Source organism: Artibeus jamaicensis, unplaced genomic scaffold, assembly GCF_021234435.1.
Source record: "Artibeus jamaicensis isolate MK-2021 breed Jamaican fruit bat unplaced genomic scaffold, CSHL_Jam_final contig_469, whole genome shotgun sequence".
Classification (NCBI taxonomy): domain Eukaryota; kingdom Metazoa; phylum Chordata; class Mammalia; order Chiroptera; family Phyllostomidae; genus Artibeus; species Artibeus jamaicensis.
The window spans coordinates 1,710,856-1,731,813 of NW_026521847.1; the positions used below are offsets into that span (position 1 = coordinate 1,710,856).

The following is a 20,958-nucleotide window of genomic DNA, read 5'->3' on the forward strand; positions in this document are numbered from 1 at the left end:
AAGTCACCATAGTTATAGTTTTATCACAGAAAAAATGTTGTGAATGAGGAAAAACTATTGTTCATATATTTGACTGTAAGATTTTTAATGTGTTTCTTGAAGTTGTTTATTCAGTTACTGACTTACTAACACCAGCTTATTTACTTGGTTAATGCTATTCCCTAGAGAAAGATGAGGACTTTATAAGGAGCCAGTAAGCTATAAAGGGGATTGGGGCCTTAAAATTGGTCAGAGTAAAATTGAATGTAAGATGTATATATTCAGGGGTGAGGTAGGGTGGTGTGGGCAAAGTGGCTTTGTGATTATACTTCCAAGGCAGCCTCGAGACATTACAGTGATTTCAATTACCCCAGCACAGTTTTGTGCCTAGCAGGTTAATCAGGGCTACACACTGTTGCATTCAAATCAGAACTAGGAAACTAGTGGCAGGCTTACCAGACTTGGGGATTTCCTTTTTATGACATGTACTGTTTGCTGTATTTTCACAGTGAGCATATGGCCTTTATAACAATGATTTTTAAAAAAAGATTTTATTTACTTATTTTAGACAGAGAGGAAAGGAGGGAGAAAGAGAGGGAGAGAAACATTAATGTGTGGTTGCCTCTCATGCACTCCCTATTAGGAACCTGACCTGGCCTGCAACCCAGGCATGTGCCCTGACTGGGAATTAAACCAGAAATACTTTGGATTGCAGGCCAGCTCAATCTACTGAGCCACACGAGTCAGGGATAATAATGATATTTTTTTTTAAGTTACAAAACAAACCTAGAAAAGCTCCTTAGTTAGGAAAAGTGTTCAGTTTCCAAAGGGACCCAAGCTCACCTTGAAACTAGTGTCATCTAATGGTCAAACTAAGTTATTGCTCTGCCATTGGACACAGCAAGTACAGGGAAGATCCTGGTTGAAGTTTAGCAGGATGGCAAGAGTACTTAGTTGACAACATACCATGGTCATTCACCAAAGTTGTACAGAATTTATACTTATTGAAATATTAATTCATCGATGAACTTACATCTAAGGACTTGATGGTATGTAGCATACCAATAATAAAAGCCAATCAGACTTCTGGTTAAGATGGTGGTGTAGGAGACATGGCTCACCTCTTTCACAACCACATCAAAGTTACAACTAAAATATAGAACAACCATAACTCATGAACATCAGGAGTCAAGCTGAATAGAAGACTGACAACTATGGAACTGAAGAAACCTTACCCATCCAGACTAGTGTAAAGGTGTGGACACATAATGGGCTGGCCGCCCATGTGGATAAAAATTTGGGAGGGATATCTCGGGAGCAAGGAGTTCCAGACCCACACCAAGTCCCTGAGGCCAGGATTCCAGTGCCAGGTAGATAATTCCCCACAACTTCTGGCTGCAAAAACCAGTAGGGATTGAGTTGGTAGAGAAGGCTGCTAGAGACCTAAGCAGTTCCTCTTGGAGAACCCACACATGGACTCACCTACTCAGAATCACTCCCTTGGAGCTCCAGCACTGGGGGGGGGGGGCAGCTTGAAGGGCACCAGTATTATACAGGGAGAAACTGAAGTGTCTGGCAATGGGGGAAACAGAGGTCATTGTCCCTTTGCTGAGCCATTCCTACACAAGCTGGTAAGCTGGTGCCATATCTGAGAGTCCATCAATCCAGCTAACATTGTGTGACTCACCTTGGAGATCCAAAGAGAATCTACCCCACCCAATTATGGGCTTATGCAGCTGCTTTTCCATAAGAATGGCTGGTTTTAGCTCCTAAATTCTATCAAACAAGCAACGGTGGGCTTAGGGAGCCCTAGTGGCAGCCAGATTAGAGACGCAGCTTCACTTCACCTGGGAATCTCCAAGCAGGCCAGGTCCTCAGTAGGGGGGTGCATGAGAGGCAACCACACATTGATGTTTCTCTCCCTTTCTTTCTCCCTCCCTTGCCCTGTCTATAAAAAATAAATAAAATCTTAATTTTTTTAACTTATCAATTTGAGAGATAGACAGACAGACATTGATTTGGTGTTCCACTCATTTATGCATCCAATGGTTAATTCTTGTATATGTCCTGACTGGGGATCAAACCCACAACCTTGGCATATTGGGAAGATGCTCAACAAACTGAGCTATCCAGCCAGGGTTAAATTGACTCCATTCTAAATTGTTTTGAAATAAGGCTATTCTATTTCTAATTTATATTTATTGAGCTCATGTTAAGAGATACCCACCCACCCTCCAATGAATAAAGGGAAACCAACATCTGTAAAAGAAATCCCCACCTTGTTAGTCTCTAAGGCTGGAGTAACCTCAGATAGAATTTGGAGTCAGTGTGATCCATCAGGGTTCAGAAAAGAAAATTACTCAGGCGTTAAAGTCAAGAGTAGTGGTAATGGCACACAGCCATGAGATGAGATCTAGTTGAATCTCAATTTCGAGCATTTTTATCCTCTTTCCTGAACAGTTTATCCATCCCCAATCCCTTCCTGTTAACCACCAGTTTACTTTATTCTCTTCCATCATATACTCCTAGTGTTTGAAGCTACATTACTTCAAATTGTGTTAGCAAAATGTTGATTAGAAGCTAAAAAATTCAAGAATACTTGCCTGGTACATCCTTCTGGTATTTTTTCTTTTTTCAGTTTCTATCCTGCTACTTTATATTTCCTACTATGGATTCACTTGGGTTGGGTATAGAAAGGGAGACCCTGTTAGGAAACAGGGCATTGGTTTTAGGAGAGAAAGAGAAAGATGAAAGAAAATGCTTTGTTTTGCCAGCTGTCTGCTTGACAGCAACAAGGAACAACAGAGTGACCAGTCCTTTCTCAATGTCTGTCCATTGGACCTTAGTTTCCTTCTTTTTTCCCCATTCCCTTGCCCATACTACTTGTGATTTTCCAGAAGAATAAAAGTTTGTTTCAGACACAGTTGGAAGTTCCCCACACTTTTTATAACAGGATTTTGCAGCACACTTTCTTAAGAGGAGCAGAAAGAGAAGCAAGTCCATCTTCCCACTAACATCTTTTGTCTTTTTATTGTTTATGCTATCACATTTGTCCCATTTTTCCCCATTTGCCCTCCTCCATTCTGCCCACCCCCAACTTTCATAGTCAATCCCCACACAGTTTTCCATGTCCATGGGTCCTTCCTATATGCTCTTTGACTAATCACTTCACTTTCTTTCAATCAGTCCTCACCATCCCCTTCATCTCTTATAGCTGTCAGTCTATTGCAGGATTCCATGCCTCTTGTTCAATTTTGCTCATTAGTTCATTTTGTTCATTAGATTCCTCTGATAAATGAGATCATATAATATTTGCCTTTCACCAACTGACTTATTTCACTTAGCATGATAGCTTCTATCCCTGCTGTCCCAAAAGGTAGGAATTCCTTCATTCTTTCTGCTGCATATATTTCATTCTGTACTACAGTTGTTTCATCCACTCAGCTACTGATGGGCACTTAGGCTGTTTCCAATTCTTGGCTATTGTAAATAGTGCTGCTATGAACAAAGATGAGTATAAGTTCTTTTAAATTGGTGTTTTGAGATTCTTAGGATACATACCCAGCAGTGGAATCCTGGATCAAAGGCAGCTCCATCTTTAACTTTTTGAGAAAATTCCATGCTGTCTTCCACAGTGGCTTCATTTGTCTGCATTCCCACCAACAGTGCACTAGGGTTTCCTTTTCTCATCCTTGCCAGCACTTGTTTCTTGACTTATTAATGATGGCTATTTTTGCAGGCATGAGGTTGTATCTCATTGCAATTTTAATTTGCATCTCTATGATGGCTAGTGACATTTAGCACCTTTTCATATGTCTATGGGCCATCTGTATGTCCTTCTTGGAGAAGTGTCTATTCAGGTTCTTTGCCTATATTTTACCTGGATTGTTTGTCACCCTAGTGTTGAGCCATATTGAGTTCTTTATATATTTTGGAGATTAAACCTTTTTTTAACGTATCATTGGCAAATATGCTCTTGCACAAGTCAGTTCTCTTCATTTTTGATGATGGTTTCTTTAGCTTCTGCACAGCAGAAGCTTTTTAATCAGGTATAGTCCCATTTGTTTATTTTTTATTTATTCCCTTGACCTAGGAGATATATTGGCAAAACTATTGTTATGTGGGATGTCTGAAATTTTACTGCCTATGTTTTCTACTAGGACTTTTATAGTGTTACAACTTATATTTAAGTCTTACCTATTTTGAGTTTATTCTGGTGCGTGGAGTAAGTTGGTGGTCTAGTTTCTTTTTCTTTTCTTTTCTTTTTTTTGCTTGTACCAGTCCAGTTCTCTTAACACCATTGATTGAAGAGACTGTCATTACTCTATTGTATGCTTGTGCATACAATGCAGTCACATATTGTCAAATATTAATTGACCATAAATACATGGGTTTATTTCTGGGCTGTCTATGTTGCTCCATTGATCTAAGTGTCTGTTCTTATGCCAATATCAGATTGTTCTGATTATGGTAACCTTGTAGTATATAGTTTGATATCAGGAATTGCTATCCCTCCAACTATGTTCTTTTTTTTTCAAGATTGCTGAGGATATTTGGGGTCTGTTTGGGTTCCATATAAAATTTTGGAATATTTGTTCTAGATCAGTGAAGCATGCCATTGGTATTTTAATAGGAATTGAATTGAATGTATAGATTGCCTTGAGTAGTATGAACATTTTAATGATGTTAATTCTTCCAATCTATGAAACGGCATACACTACCATTTATTTGTATCTTCCTTAGTTTCTTTCTGCAGTGCTCTATAGTTGTCTGAGTACAGGTCTTTTACTTCCTTGGTTAAATTTTTTTCCTAGGTACTACATTTTTTATTGTTGTTGCTGCAATAAGTGGGATTGTTTTTCTTAGTTTCTCTTTCTGATCATTGTTTGAGGCACAAAAATGCTATCAATTTCTAAACATTGACTTTGTATCCTACTATTTTGCCAAATTCACTTCTCAGGTTGAGTAGTTTTATTTATTTATTTATTTATTTTGTGGAGCCTATAAGGTTTCCTAAGTACACTTCCATGTCAGCTGCAAGTAATGACAGTTTTACTTCCTCCTTTCCAATTTGGGTGCCTTTTATTTCTTCTTCTTGTCTGATCTCTTCGGCTAGAACTTCCAGTACCATGTGTTGAATAAAAGCAGAAGGTGTCCGTGAAAATGGACACCTTTGTCTTCTTCTTGATCTTAAGGGAAATGCTTTTAGTTGTTGCCCATTGAGTAGCATATTGACAGTAGGTGTTTTGTATATGGCTTTTATTATATTGAGGTATGCTCCCTCTGTTTACAATTTGCTAAGTGTTTTTTTTATCATAGTGCTTCTTCCACATCTATTGATATGATCATGTGATTTTTGTCTTTCATTTTGTTTATGTGATGTATCACATTTATTAATTTGCAAATATTGTACCATCCTTGCATCCATGGAATACATCCCACTTGATCATGTTATATGATCTTTTTAATGTGTCTGATCCAGATTGCCAATATTTTGTTGAGGATTTTAGCATCTATGTTCATCAGAATTATTGGCCTGTAATTTTCTTTCTTTGTCGTGTCTTTACCTAGTTTGGGTATTAGGATAATACTTGCCTCATAAAAAGAGTTTTGGAGTTTTGCCTCTTGAATTTTGGGGGATAGTTTGAAAAGGATAGGAGTTAGTTCTTTGAATGTTTGGTAAATTCTCCTGTGCATCCATTTGGTCTATGTTTTTTCTGCCAGAAGTTTTTGGATTATCGATTCAATTTCATTGATTGTTATCAGTTTATTTCATTTTTCTAGTTTTTCTTGATTCAATTTTGGAAGATTGTATGTTTCTAGAAATTTATTCATTTCACCCAGCTTGACCAGTTTCTTGGCATATAGTTGTTCATAGTAATTTCCTACAATACTTTGTATTTCTGTGGTATCAGTTTTTACTTCTCCTCTTTCATTTCTGATTTATTTGGATCCTCTCTCTTTTTTCTTAATGAGTCTGGTTAAGTGTTTGTCAATTTGTTTATTGTTTCAAAGAAGTAGATTCTGAATTTTTGATACAGGAATTGAATGTTTTTTAGTCTCTATGTCATTTAATTCTTCTGATATTGACTTCCTTCCTTTTACTCATTCTGGGCTCTGTTTTTTGTTGTTCCTGTAGTTCATTTAGGTATAGGGTTAGGCTGTTCATTTGAGATTTTCCTAGCTCTTTAGGTAGGCCTGTATTGCTATGAACTTTCCTCCTAGGTCTGCTTTTGCTGTGTCCCATATGTTTTGGGTTTTGTCTGTTCATTTTCATTTATTTCCAGGTCATTTTTGAGTTTTTCCATGATTTCACTGTTAATCAATTTATTGTTTAATAACATTATTTATCCTCCATGTATTTGAATATTTTTTACTTTCTTGAGGTTGATTTCTAGTTTCAAGCCCTGTGATCTGAGAAGATGCTTGATATGATTTCAATTTTCTGGAATTTGTTAGGCTTATCTTGTGTCCTACCATGTGGTCTATCTCTGAAAATGATCTATGTACATTTGTGAAGAATGTATATTTTATTTCTTTGGCAGTTTTGTAAATATAAATTAAACCATTTGATAGTGTTTCATTTAATATTGCTACATCCTTTTTGATATTTTTGTCTTGGAGATCTACTCACTGTTGACACAGGGGTGTTAAAATCCCCTACAACTACTGTGTTGCTGTCAATCTGTTTCTTAAAGTCCTCCAATATTTTCTTTATATATTTAGGTGCTCTTATTGGGTACATATATGTTTACAAGGGTTATATCCTCTTGTTGAACTGCTTCCTTAAGTACTATGTGATAACCTTTTTTTGTTTCTTTTTATGGCCTTTTGTTTTTGAAGTTTATTTTGTTTGATATAAGTATTCTTACCTAAGCTTTTTATTTTCATGTCCATTTGCATGGAATATTTTTTCCACCCCTTGACTTTTAACCTGTGTAAATCTTTTGCTATGAGGCGAATTTCATGTAGATAGTATATATATGGGCCTTGTTTTCTTATCCACTTCACTACCCTATGTCTTTTGATTGGGGCATTTAAACCATTTACATGTAAGGTCATTATTTGTAGGTACTTATTCATTGCCCTTTTTTCCTTTGTATCTGTGTTCCTCTCTCTCTCTCTCTTTCTGTTTCTCCCACTTCTGAAAGCAGTTTCTTTAGCATCTCTTGCAATGCTGGTTTGGTGCAACTGTACTCCTTTAACCTTTTGTTATTTTCTGTAGGAAAATCCTTATTTTGCCTTTCATTTAAATGAGAGCTTTGCTGGGTAGAGTAGTCTTGGTCTTTGCTTTTCATTACTTGGAATATTTCATGTCAATCTCTTCTGGTCTGTAGTGTGTCTGTTGGGAAATCAGCTGATAACCTTATTGGTGCTCCTTTGTAGGTAACTAGCTATTTCTCTCTTGCTGTCTTTAAGATTTTCTCTTTGTCTTTAATTTTTACCATTATGTATCTTGGTGTGGGCTTCTTTGAGTTCATCTTGACTGGAACTCTATGCCTCTCGCCCTCATCAAATTAAGAATGTCTTCTGTCATTATTTCTTAAAACAGGTTTTCTATTCCTTGCTCCCTTTTCTCTTCTTCTGGTGTTCCTATGATATGAATATTATTACATTTCATGTTGTTCCACAGCTCCCTTAAAGTATCCTCATTCTTCTCAAGTCTTTTTTTCATTTTGTTGCTCTGACTTGGTGTTTTTTTCTACCTTGTCTTCCAACTTGCTGATCTGATCCTAAGGTTTTCCAGCCTGCTTTTAGATCCTTTTAATGCTTCATTTCAGATATTGCATTATTCATTTCCATCTGGTTGTTATTCAAAGTTTCTATGTCTTTTCATGCTGATGTAGTTCCCACTAAGTTCCTTGTAGTTCTCACTAAGTTCCTTGAGCATCCTTACAACAATTAGTTTGAACTGTATCTCTGATAAATTGCTTACCTGGATTTCATTTAGCGGTTTTTCTGGAGATTCCTTGTTTTCTTTTGTTTTGGAGTTTTTTGTCTCCCCATTTTAGTTGTCTCTTTGTGTTCATTTCTGTGTTAGATTGATTTGCTTTGACTCTGTTTTGTGGAGCAGCCTTATGTGGTAGGATTCCCGTAGGACAAGTGATGCAAACTCCTTGATCTTTTGATCTGGATGCTCTAGGAATGTCCTTTGTATTAGTTATGTGAACTCTCCTGTTGGAGTTGGGTCCTGATTATTATTATGGCCCATTCATTTGTGGGAGCTCCCCTCCAGCTGGCTAAGTGGTTCAGTTCCTACCTCATCTCATATGCTGTTGTATAGGTGCTGACAGAAAATCCAAAACAACACTAAAACGAGCAACCCTTTCCTCCATACATAACAGCAATATTAATGACAAGAAAGCCAAAAATATTAAAAGCAGAAAGAGAAATGGAATAGTAGAGAAAGGGGAATAGAAAAATAATATAAGAAGAAAAAAGGAAAAAAGTGATTATGAGAGAAGAAAGAGGAATAGAATAATACTAAAATGAATAGAAAGATGAAAAGGGGGAGAAGGAACACAGAAAAATTAACATAAATAATAAAAAGAGAAAATAAGGGAACAGTGGAGTAATCAAAGGTAAGAGTAAGACGGGAGATAAGAAAGAAAAAGTAGGGCACCATAAAAGAAAAAGGAAAATAGATAAAAAGAATAAGAAAAAGAAAAAAATAATGAAAAAAGAACAAAGTGGTCCAGCCAAGATGGAGGTGTAGATAGAAACCCTTCACTTCCTCACACAAGCAAAAGGAGGATAACAACCAATCTAAAAACAATAAATAACCAGAAGTGCCAGAAAACTAAACTGCATGAAACTCTGACAACCAAGGAATTAAAGAAACATTTTACCAGACCCACAGGAAGGAGACAGGCAGCCAGGGGATAGAGAGAACCATTGGCAAGGCAGCAGACCACATGGTGAGGCAGGGCTGGGCTGGTGTCACTCACAGCAAAATGGTGGACTGTGCAGGCAAGGTAGGGCTAGCTGAAAGGGAAAGTAAGACTCAAAGCTAGCTGTAAACTACAGTGGGGGTTGCCATGGTGGGAGAAACTCCCAGTCTCACAAGAGAGAATTCATTGGAAAGTGGGGCTAGAGCCAAGCAAGCAGACACCATGTTCCCTTTCTGACCCTTTTCCCAACACAGCAAAGAGGGTTTCCTCACCCTGGTGAATACCTAAGGCCTGATCCCCTAAAACATAACAGGTGCACTGAGACAAAGAAATATTGCCTAGATGAAAGGACAGGTCAAAACTCCAGAAAAAGAGTTAAGCAATGAAGGAGATAGCTAACCTATCTGATGCAGAATTCAAAACACTTGTAATCAGCCCTGGCTGGTGTAGCTCAGTGGATTGAGCGCGGGCCTGCAAACCACACGATCGCGGTTCGATTCCCAGTCAGGGCACATGCCTGGGTTGCAGGCCGGTTCCCTGCAGGCCAGTTCCCAGCAGGGGACGCACAAAAAGGCAACCATACATTGATGTTTCTCTCCCTCTCTCCTTCACCCCCTTCCCCTCTAAAGATAAATAAATAATAAAATAAAAAAAACAAAAAAAACACGTGTAATCAGGATGCTTACAGAACTGATCGAGCTTGATCACAAAATGAAGGAACAAATGAAGGCTACCCAAAGTGAAATAAAGCAAAATATAAGCAAAATATTCAGGGAACCAACAGTGATGAGAAGGAAACAGGGATTCAAATCGAAGACTTGGAACAAAGGAAGAAATAAACATCCAACATCCAACTGGAACAGAATGAAGAAAGAATTAAAAAAAAAATAAGGGGGGTTTAGAAAATTCTGGGACAACTTTAAACATTCCAATATCCAAGTCATAGGGGTGCCAGAAGGAGAAGAACAAGAGTAAGGAACTGAAAACTTATTTGAACAAATAATGAAGGAAAACTTCCCCAATCTGGTGAAAGAAATAGACTTCCAGGAAGTTTGGGAAGCTCAAAGAGTCCCAAAGAAAATGGACTCAAGGAGGAACACACCAAGGCACATCATCATTAAGTTACCCAGGATTAAAGATAAAGAGACAGGGACTTCCGCCAAGATGGAGGCATAGGTGGATGTGCCGTGCCTTCTCCCACAACCAAGTTTAGAGACAACTAAATATTAGCAACAGAAAACACAGCCAGAACACGGAAAATTGAACTTTTCGGAAGTCCATTAACAACAAATTCTTCAGCCTGACCGGTAAGGGGCGAAACCAGCGGCTGGTGAAGCAGGATTGCACAGGAGGTCTCGGTCAGCCGGACTCAGGCACGGAATCCAGGCGCGGAATCCAGGCGCAGGGTTGGACCTAGTGAGTGACCGAGCGAGCAACCAGGCGAGCGACCGCGGGGGGAGACAGCGGGGCAGCGGGGCTGCGTGTTGACTGAGGTCGCGCATTTGTGCACGAGTGGACAGGTGAGGGAGTGGGCGGTTGGACCGGGCCGGCAGGTCCCCACGGCAAGCGGCAGTGGAGGGCGCCGCCATTTCCCTGCTCTGACCCCACCTCCACATACAGCACCAGCTGGCCCGGCCCAGGGACACCCAAGCGCTGCTCCTCAAAGAGGGCACCAAGTCACAACCCAGCGACCTGGGAGTCCAAGGGGCCGCTTCTCACACTTAAAGGGCCAGAACAGACCAAAAATGTCACAGGAAGACCTCAAAGCCCCAGAGATAAATCTAAGTGACGAAGAAATAGCAAAACTCACAGACACACAGTTTAAAACATTGGTGATCAGGATCCTCACAGAACTGGTTGATTATACCGACAAATTAGACAAATATATGAAGGCGAAACTAATTGAAATGAATGGAATTGCACAGGATACCAATAGCAATGAAAAGGAAACTGGGACTCAGATCAATGGAGTGGACCAGAAGAAAGCAAATAATGGCCAAACAGAAAAGAGTCAAGAAGCAAGAATTCAAAGAAACGAGGAGAGTCTTAGGAACCTCCAGGACATCTTTAAACGCTCCAACATCCGAATTATAGGGGTACCAGAAGGGGGAAAGGCACAGCCACCAGTGGAAAAATTATTTGAACAAATAATAAACAAGAATTTCCCTAATTTGGCAAAGGAAATAGACTTCCAGGAAATCCAGGAAGCTCAGAGAGTACCAAAGAAGTTGGACCCAAGAAGGAACACACCAAGGCACATCATCATTACATTAGCCAAAATTAAAATGAAGGAGAGAATCCTAGAAGCAGCAAGAGCTAAGGGGACAGTCACCTATAAAGGAGTCCCCATCAGACTGTCAGCAGATTTCTCAAAAGAGACCTTACAGGCAAGAAGGGGCTGGAAAGAAGTATTCCAAGTCATGAAATCCAAAGACCTACAACCAAGATTGCTCTATCCAGCAAAACTTTCATTTAAAATGGAAGGACAGATAAAGTGCTTCTCAGATAAGATCAAATTCAAGGAGTTCATCATCACCAAGCCCTTATTATATGAAATGTTAAAGGGACTTATCTAAGAAAAAGAAGTTAAAGAAACATGAACAGTGAAAGGACAACAAACTCACAGTTATTAACAACCACACTTAAAACAAAAGCAAACTAAAAGGACAGCTAGATCAGGAGTGGAAACATAGAAATGAAGATCTCAAGGAGGGTTAGCAACAGGGGAGTGGGAGGAAGAGAAGGGGGGAGAAGGTACAGAAAATAAGTAGCATAGAAAATAGAAGTAGATAGAAGATAGATGGGGGGGCAAGAATAGCATGGGAAATATAGAATCTAAAGGAATTGAGACACATGGTCATAAACTAAAGGGGGGGTAATGGTGGGGATGGGGGGTAGGGTGGAGGGGAATGAAGGGGGAATAGAACAACTGTAACAGCATAATCAATAAAAAATTTAAAAAAAAGATAAAGAGACCATTTTAAAAGCAGCAAGAGGAAAGGAAAGCATTACCTGCAAAGGAGTGCCTGTAAGACTGTCAGCTGATTTCTCAAAAGAAACGTTATAGGAAAGAAGGTGCTGGAAAGAAGTATTTGAAGTCATGAAAGGCAAGGACCTACATCCAAGATTACTTTATGTAGTGAAGTTATCATTTAGAAAAGAAGGGCAGATAAAGTGTTTCCCAAATAAGGTCAAGTTAAAGGAGTTCATCATCACCAAGCCCTTATTATATGAAATGTTAAAGGGACTTATCTAAGAAGTTAAAGTAGATAAAAAACTATGAACAGTAAAATGACAAGAAACAACTATCAACAACTGAGCCTAAAAAAACAAAACAAAACAATGAGAAGAAATACTGAGAAAACAACTAGAACAGGAACAGAATTACAGAAATGGACATCACATGGAGGGTTTTTAGTGGAGGGGAAGAACAGGGGGAAAGGTACAAGGAATAAGAAGCATAATTAATGGGCATAAAAAAGATGGGGAGAGGTTATGAATGGTATGAAACAGAGAATGGTATGAATCGAAGAACTTATGTGTACAACCCATGGACATGAACTAAGGTGGGGGATGCTGGAGGGTTTGGGGGTGCAGGATGAAGGGGGGATAAAGAGGGAAAAATAGGGAAAACTGTAATAGCATAATCAATAAAATATACTTAAAAAAAGTGAAAAGAACCAAGTGAACTGGTCTCAGCTGAGTTTGGTGCTTAATTGCTGGTTTCTCCCTTTGGATGCCAATCTGGTATCTGAGTCTGGTGTGAGTCAATGTCGGGTGCTGTCCATGTCTGGCACTTGTCAGCCTTTTGGAAGCTACAAGCGACCCACAGTTTGCTGCTGATTCTTCCAGGCTTGATTGCTTCCAGAGTGGGTCAAGCTGCTCTGCAAAGCTGGCTTTTATCAGTGCAAGGTCCAGGGGTATGTCATTAAATATCCCAAGTCACTGAAGAGTCTGTTTCTGCCTTGAGAGGGCTTTTAGGTGTGGGTTGGATTCCTAGTCAGAGCATGTACAGGAGGCAATGGATGTTTCTCTCCCACACCAATGTTTCTCTCTCTCAAATCAATAGATATCCTGTATGCATCATCTTCTTTCAAGTCTTGTATCATCCTGATGGGCTGGTGGAAGGGAGGGAAGAGTCCAGCAGCAAAATTATAACATGGAACAAAGGTGGGGTTTTCATGCCACTCCCTCTAGTTTCTTAGCCTCAGGCTCCTGCTGCTGCAGTCCCACCACAGCTTTCACAGCCAGCTCCTCCTCGGTGGCCTCTCTCCACCCCCACAACTCCCAGCTCCTCAGCAGATCCACAGCCTCCTCAGTTAGACTCTGTCCAGCTCACGATTCCAGGGACTGCCTGGGCCACTCCCTGCCACAGATGTGACAGCCCCCTTCCTGGAAAATATCAGTCCTTGGACCCAGGCTCCTGGCAGCAGGGCTTGAGGCTGGGCCTGCACAAAGGGTGCGGTGGAGAGGGCAGGCACAGAGGCTTGCTTGCTTGCTCCAGCCGATTCTTCCCAAGGAGGGTTTTGTAAATTTCACAAAATGGCACACACTCCAAACCTGCACAGCCACAAGTGCCAAGCTGGGCAGCGGCAATGGCAGTGACTCCAGACCACCTGTCCCGGACCACCTACCTACACAGAGGGACAGACACTTGTACACACACATGCACACACTCACCTGCTCACATGTTCACTCATACATTCTCTCACACACACTCAACTGGCTTATCAAGTTGATTGTACTGTAGTTCAGCTGCAAGACTAGTCCAGGGCTGGGAGCAAGTAGATGGAGCTTCCAGCTAGTCTGCAGCCATCTCGGAACTCTGACCTTCCTGCTAACATCTTGCTGTCTAACTTGAGCCACTATTAGTGCTGCCATGTGGGTGAGAACTTGTGCATACACTGGAAATTTTACCTGTAATGCCATTAGTGGACTCATTGGAGGTAGGAGATAAACAGAGGTCTTGCTATGCCTGATGCTGGAGAGGAAGCTTCAGTTTGCTAACACTAAAGGCTACTTTCTTTTTAAAGCCAGAATTTATATTTTTATTTAAAGATGTTCAAGGGAATTTTGAAAGGCCCAAAGGTCCAAAGATGTCCAAGTTTTCCAAAAGATCATACTGAGTTGGTGTCTGTTGTCATTGCTAAAGCCTCAATTTGATCCTGGTTATTTATATGCTCCAATAATTCTTCTAGTTGAGTAATGATGAATTTCTCTGACTCCTAGGATCTTTCATAAATGGTCATCAGTTCACAAATGATGACAAATACAATATCAGAAATAATCATGAAAGGCTTGCCATAAGGAAAGGATTCTGGGCATACCAGCATCATGGACAGCAAAATAACAGTACCTGCAAATAAGACCAGTGGGTATAGATATTGTTAAAGTGGAACATACTAATGAACACTGGAGAAGTACTCCTGGAACCCCCTGCTTCACATCACGGTGATGGACTTCCAACAGGAATCTTACCCATGTAGTGATTCCCCCTATGGTTTTATCCACAATAGCAATGCTGTTACTCAGACACTCCAGGGAGAAAGACCCATCCATAGGGGCTTGGAAGATGCTTCCAACAGTTGGTCATCAGGCTGAGCAGGGGTTTTGGTGTCAGATAAACAAATGTTCTCATCTAGGTTTATTATGTGTGAGACACTGGGCAAATTATTAAATTCATCAAGTTTCAGTTTCCCCATTTACAAAATGGAAATAAAGATACCTATGTCAAAGAATGTTATAAGGAGTAAAAGAGATACTCTTAGTAAAGCACACTGCCCCCAAATGGTTATATTAAAACAAATGCTATTATTATCATCCTGTAATTCATAGGGTGTAAGGACTTACGTGTGTGGAGAGTGTGTCATGATTAACGCCCATGGAAGAAAGCATCTCATTTCACCAATATCTAGGTCTTTAACAGACAACAGAGACCACCAAAGAAGCTATGTACAGTGCAGTAACAAGTGATCTTTGAGTCAGAAGACATTTTTCTTGATCTTTCATCAAGCCTTTAACAAGACAATAGGCGCTGTGCAGCTCTTGTGTGGGGATGCAACAAGCACTGTATTCAGGGGCTCTGTCTTTGTGGAGCTTAATTTTTGGTCAGGAAGGTAGATATTAAATAAATTATTCCACAGTTATTTTAACTACCTCTGAGAAAAGTGCTTTGAATGATGAATACAATGGCTATGAGAGTGACCAGCAGGGTGAGGTGTGGGGTCTAGCTTAGTCTGAGGAATTCCAAGGAAGGCTTCCCTGAGGAGGTGACACTTACACTGTTAATTAGGTCAAGATGACATGGGGTGGGGAGCCCAAGGGGGACTCCTCAAGGCAAAGAGAGCTCGATATACTTGGTCGCAGAGTTAAAAGTATTTGAGCAAGTTAAAAGAATGCAATATGGCCAGCATTGCTGGAGCATTGTGAGTGAGAGGGAAGGGGACCTGAGACCTGGGTTTGAGACCCAGTTCTACTTATTGGTTGTGTGGCCTTGGGCAATTAATTTAAATTTCCTATGCTGCCATTTTTTCATCATGGAGCTACTACCACACAGAAATAGTTGAAAGCGTTAAGACATAACGTTAGAATTTTGTAAATGATGCACCAGTAAGGTCTTATGGTTCTGTGCTAATCTAAGTGTAATAAATACCGAAAACATCTGAAGGTGTATGTTAGTCATGTTAGCTCTTAGAATTTCAGGGTGATGACTCAGAAAGACAGGGAAAGAATGTTAAAACTCTGGAGATGCTTGCTGACTCTAGCTGCTGAAGCAGAGCTTGCTTCCCATCTGCTCTGTCTAGGCTTTCCCCTGCTGCATGAGAATGGGCATTGAGTCCCTGGGCCAGGGCAGGGCCCATCTCACCCACTGTAATAGAGGCATGGTTTCCACGTGGGGCCACAAAGGCAATTCTGCTAACATTTTGATGTATTTTCTTCCAGCTTTTTAACATATATATGCCACAGTTGTATGAATTTTAAATCCCTTTTCTCTCTCAAATTCTCACTTTTTCAATGTTAGTATCATTGGAAGATAAGCTTTTAAACATGTTTTCATAACTATTCCTTTGAATGGATATATTCCAACTTACTGATTCAGGTACCTGTGATTTGGAACTTAAGATTGTTTCCTTTTCTGGTTTAGCACCAACAATGTGGTAATGAATATCACCAAGATAATTTTCAATTTCCTAGAATCATAGCTTCCATCTTCCCATATGCTCATTTTGAAGCCCCCAGGACTTCAGGGAAGCCAGAGACAAGTTGCCAGAATGAAAGACCTTGGGAGCTTGTTTGTAGGTTGCCTGGAAAGCACCCACTCAGATATTCCCCAGCCCTTCTGTGTCTGGGAAGGGTTTCCTCTGAGTACTCAGCCATGCCAGGACCATATGCCAGGAGCACAGAGGGTGTCCCACTGGCCAAACAGCTGATGTAGCCTGTAGATAGGGCACAGAGGCAGGAAACATCTTTCCAAAGTAGTCTAAGAAACTTGTCCATGTGGTATTTTCTTGATGTCAATGATTCTGTTTTAGTTGAAACCCACTTATTTTGATTCTGTCCTGCTAGGAGGACAGGCCACTTAGAGGAGAGGTGGCTGTCATTTTGAGTGGTTACAAATCCTGACCCACTCTACTGCTTTTCTGTCCATTTTTCTAGTTGGGTGGTTCTCAACCAGTCCCATGAGAACATTTTGAAAATGCGTGGGCTTTCTTTTTGTAATTATGATGATGGAGGAAGGCACAATTGGCATTCATGGGTAGGGCAGGGGTACAAGACAGTCTTCAAACTAGTCTGCACAATGAAGAACTGTCCCTCATCCAGATTCTCAAAAGTCCCCTAGGACATTTCTTGTAGGTGAAACCTGTGCTTAATTATCTGAGTCTAAAATTTAATAGTTAAAAAAACATTTTAATATACGATGAACTTTCTGGGAATGCAATCACAGTTTTCTGTAAACCTAGGGAAGACTGACTTTGCTAGGAGAGGTGTCCAACACTTTAAGTTACTTCCCAGATGACAACATGCTGGAAGTAGTCTCACCTGCAGTAGGCCATGTGCAGCAGCTCCATCCCTGTGGCTCCATGGGTAAGTGCCAGTGGCTGTGTGCTTATCCCAGGTTCTAGTTTAGTCAGGCCTCAACATTCACACATAATAATATTGTGTATGCAATTTTACTACAAATTACTTTTCATTAGACAGGGAAGGATGTTGGTTCTTTTAAAGGTCTGTGTATGTAGTTAGGGTATAATATCTATGAATTTCAAATCAGCACAATAAAGAAGTCATTACAAAATATTTGTTATAAAAAGGCTGAAGATTGAGAACTTCAGTCCTAATCAGTATTTAGTTTTTCCCCACCTCTTTCCTAGGACCAGCCAGAAAGAAGTGGGGTTCCTCCCCCACAAAAGCCCCCTGTCTCCTCTCTCCCAAAGTCACTCACATGAACAACAGCCACACAAGCAGGAAGGCACGCACGGGTGCGCGCGCACACACACAAACACACTGAGACACCTTCCACCACCTGACCCTAGCCAAGATCCTCTAGAACTGTCAAAAGGCCTGCATTTCCCCCATTCTCTCTAGAGCTTCCAGTTTTTCCTCAGTGAGTAAATACTGATTGCCAGGCCTTGTGGGACTGCAGAAGATAATGCAGGTTCCTGTCCACTTCTTGGAGGCCCTTTTGTCTGTGCGACCCCCCCCCCAACCTCCTACTAGCTCAATTTCTCCCCTTGATACTCCCCTCCCCATCTTTTGCTTCCAGTTCTCTCTCCGCATTCCTTTCCCAGAACAGGCAAGTAGAAATACTGCTGAACCGGTGTCGCCACTCTGATCAAGCGCAACTTCTGTTGCGCTTAGAAGGCTCGGGGAGTTAGAGGGCTCCTGCCCTCCTCTCCACTGTCTGACCCTGGCTTTTCCTTCCCCTCCCGCCTGTCTTCTCCTCCTAGCCTCTGCTTCTCTCCTCTCACTCAGACCCAGAGCGGCCTTCTCTTTGTGCAACCATTTTTCTCCACCTGCATCCTGGATTCCCTGTCTCAACGCCAGCTCCTGCGCCTTGGGCAGGGCTTTCCTCGCCTCTACTACGTCGTCCTGCGGCCTCCGCCGCGGGTCCGGTGGAGAGCGCACGTGCACGAGCCTTCCCTCTGCGCTAACCACCGCCCCTCGCGCTGCGTGCGGTCCAGGGCGGGGCCGGGGTCCAGGGCGGCTCCCCAGGCTCGGGCTGTGGGAGGGGCCCTCCCCCCCCCCCCCCCGCCGGGCTCCCTTCCCCCGCCCTCCTTCCCCACTGTTTCCCCGCTCTTCCCCCCCGCCCGGTCTTCTACCGCACCCGCCTCGTCCCTCCGCCCGGGAGCGTTCCGGGTCCCCGGCGCCGCCTCCTTCGCTCGCGGCTCCCGCGGCCTCCGCCGCCGCCCCGGGGAAGGATAGACGGGGGTGGGGTCGGGGAAAGCTAGGGAGGAGGCCGAGACCCTGGCTGGGCCGGAGCCCGCATTCTAGTAGGAGGGTCAGGAGGAGGGAGAGCGGGGAGCAGCGGCCGGGCCTGGAGCCTTGAGGCCGTGGACCGGCGGGGAGCTGGGCCGGCGCGCCGAGGTAGGAGCCGGGGTCCGGAGCAGGGCTGGGAGGGACGCGGGGAGGGCCGAGCCGGGGACCCGAGGCTGGGGGAGAGCAGGGGCGGCGGGGAGGTAGTCGGGGAGCTGGGTTAGCCGGGCTGTAGAGCCACGGGGCACGGGGGAGAAGAGGTGGAGTCCCGGGAGGGTGGGGGGCCGAGGGAGTCTGGAGGAGGGTGTGGACAGGGTTTCTCTCCTCCTCTCCCCTCGCCCGCCGGGGCTCCGCCCCCGCCTCCCTCGCCGGGCTCTCTTCGCGAACCCTGGCTGGGTCGAGTTGGAGCCTAGAAGCTACGGCAGAGAGGGCCCGGCCACCTCCGGGTTCGGGTGGTGCCGGCGGGGCTCGATGCGGTCCTCACCGCCGCCTCTCACTCAGATGCTGCTGCTGCTGCTGCTGCTGCTGCTGGCGCCACTCTTCCTCAGCCCCCCGGGCGCGGGCGGGGCGCAGACCCCCAACGCCACCTCTGAAGGTGCTTCCTTTTCCCGCGACTTCTGGCATCCCTCCATTTTTCCTGGTCCTCATTCCTGTCCTGTCAGTCAGGCAGGCACGTCTGCTTAGCCCACTGGACTGTTCCTGAGAGCCTTTCTGTCACCCCCACATCAGTACTAGGCTATACCTCTCTGTGACCCTGCGTTATTTTCTCAACTACACCCCTTTTCTGGCCCCACATTACTACTCCAGTTCTGCCTTTTTCTTAGTTCCACGTTTCTCCCAGGTGGCCTTGTAAGACCCTCGTCTCATCTCGTCCTAATTCATCTCAAATGCTCTCTTTGAATCTTTCTCACGCCCCTACGGTTTCTCAGTTACTATTCTCCTTACCTCTAGGCAGCACCCTTTCTTCCCAACTTGTGGGCTTTTTCATTAGACTTAACCCTGACTCATTACCATCTGCCCAGAGTTCCCTGAGCAGAACATTAGCTCTGAGCAGAGTTTTGTTTCTTACCCATCTCCACTCCGACACTCTGAGCATCCCATTCCATCCCCTCTGCCTTCCACCTGTCTATTGACCACACCTTAGGGTCTCCTTACATTTGTGCCCAATGACTCTGCCCTCCGCCATTCCTTTCTTTACTCCTTCTTGACCCACCCCTCAGGTTGCCAGATCATACACCCGCCCTGGGAAGGGGGCATCAGGTACAGGGGCCTGACTCGTGACCAGGTGAAGGCTATCAACTTCCTGCCTGTGGACTATGAAATTGAATATGTGTGCCGGGGAGAGCGCGAGGTGGTGGGGCCCAAGGTCCGAAAGTGCCTGGCAAATGGCTCCTGGACAGATATGGACACACCCAGCCGCTGTGGTGAGTAGCCTCTGAAAGTACCCCCCTTCTTCAAGACCATTCCTCTTCCTGCCTCAAACTTAATACTATTGTTTGCAAGTCAGCACTTCAAATCCAGTGTAATTAAACTCACAAATACATTTACCTAACAGGGACTTTATTGTGTGCAGTGTGAGCCAGTAAAGTTAGCAGCCTGCACATTTAATTGCATCCTTCCTTCATTAGGCCGTTGACCATTGATAAAATAACCTGATTATTCATCGTGTGCGTTATTTTCTTGGAGTAGTATTCATGGCAGATTGTGCAAAAACATTCTAAGATGATTTCATCACATTTCCAAATATCTCTGTCTCCAATGCAGAGACCGCCATACCTAAGAAACAGAATACAGTTTAATATTAATACAAACCAACTAGAATAAGAAAGGCAAATCTGACTGTGCATCTAAAGCCCCCCCCCCCACACACACACACAAAGCCAGGGAGCCACCCACTGAAGAGGTCCCATTTTATGTGCTTGTAGCTCCATCTTGGCTCCCCACGTGGCAATGTTTTTTCCTGTGGGAATGTGGATGCTTCCAAGGCTAAGGGAGGACTGGAGGCTGAGAGGCTAATCCTTTTTACACTGGATTTCCTGCACTGTAGGATACTTGTGGGTCTGAACCCAAAGCTGAGCCTCCTGCTCTCTAAGAGGAAGGAGCCTTCTCCAACCTGCCTGTCTCTCTCTCTTCCTGTCTCTCCACAGTCCGAATCTGCTCCAAGTCTTATTTGATGCTGGAAAATGGGAAGGTGTTCCTGACGGGTGGGGATCTCCCAGCCCTGGACGGAGCCCGAGTGGATTTTCGGTGTGACCCAGACTTCCATCTGGTGGGCGGCTCCCGGAGTGTCTGTAGTCAGGGCCAGTGGAGCAGCCCCAAGCCCCACTGCCAGGGTGAGGGGAACAGCTGCCTGCATGCAGCTGATGAGAGCATAGAGTGGGCTGGGAATGGAGGGACAGAATGGGTGCTATACAAAACTGGGGCTTTGGGGAGGGAGAAGTGAAAGCCCAACTCCTTTCTCCATCCATCTGCCTCAGACTTCCTCCTGCAGTCCTCAGTTTCCATTTTACCTATGTTGGCTTAGGGCTTCCTTTCTTTACCTTTCTCTTTTTATATCTTCTCCCCACTTATAGTTCTTACACCTCACATTTTCTCTTTTCTATTATGAATCTCACCC

The 20,958-nt window shown here is 43.2% G+C and overlaps 1 protein-coding gene across 3 annotated transcripts in view; it reads left to right on the forward strand.

Annotated features, from left to right (window-relative positions):
* Positions 1–18,138: 18,138 nt before the first annotated feature.
* GABBR1 (gamma-aminobutyric acid type B receptor subunit 1) overlaps positions 18,139–20,958 on the forward strand; it is a 32,476-nt gene continuing 29,656 nt past the window's right edge. For 2 of the 3 annotated variants that reach the window (XM_037167078.2, XM_037167079.2), the window contains exons 1-4: positions 18,139–18,452; positions 18,843–18,936; positions 19,562–19,765; positions 20,489–20,674. In XM_037167078.2, coding sequence (XP_037022973.2) covers positions 18,843–18,936; positions 19,562–19,765; positions 20,489–20,674 — 484 coding nt within the window. In that variant the 5' untranslated portion in view covers positions 18,139–18,452. The remainder of the gene's footprint in view (positions 18,453–18,842; positions 18,937–19,561; positions 19,766–20,488; positions 20,675–20,958) is intronic. The other variant, XM_037167080.2, reaches the window with a different exon arrangement.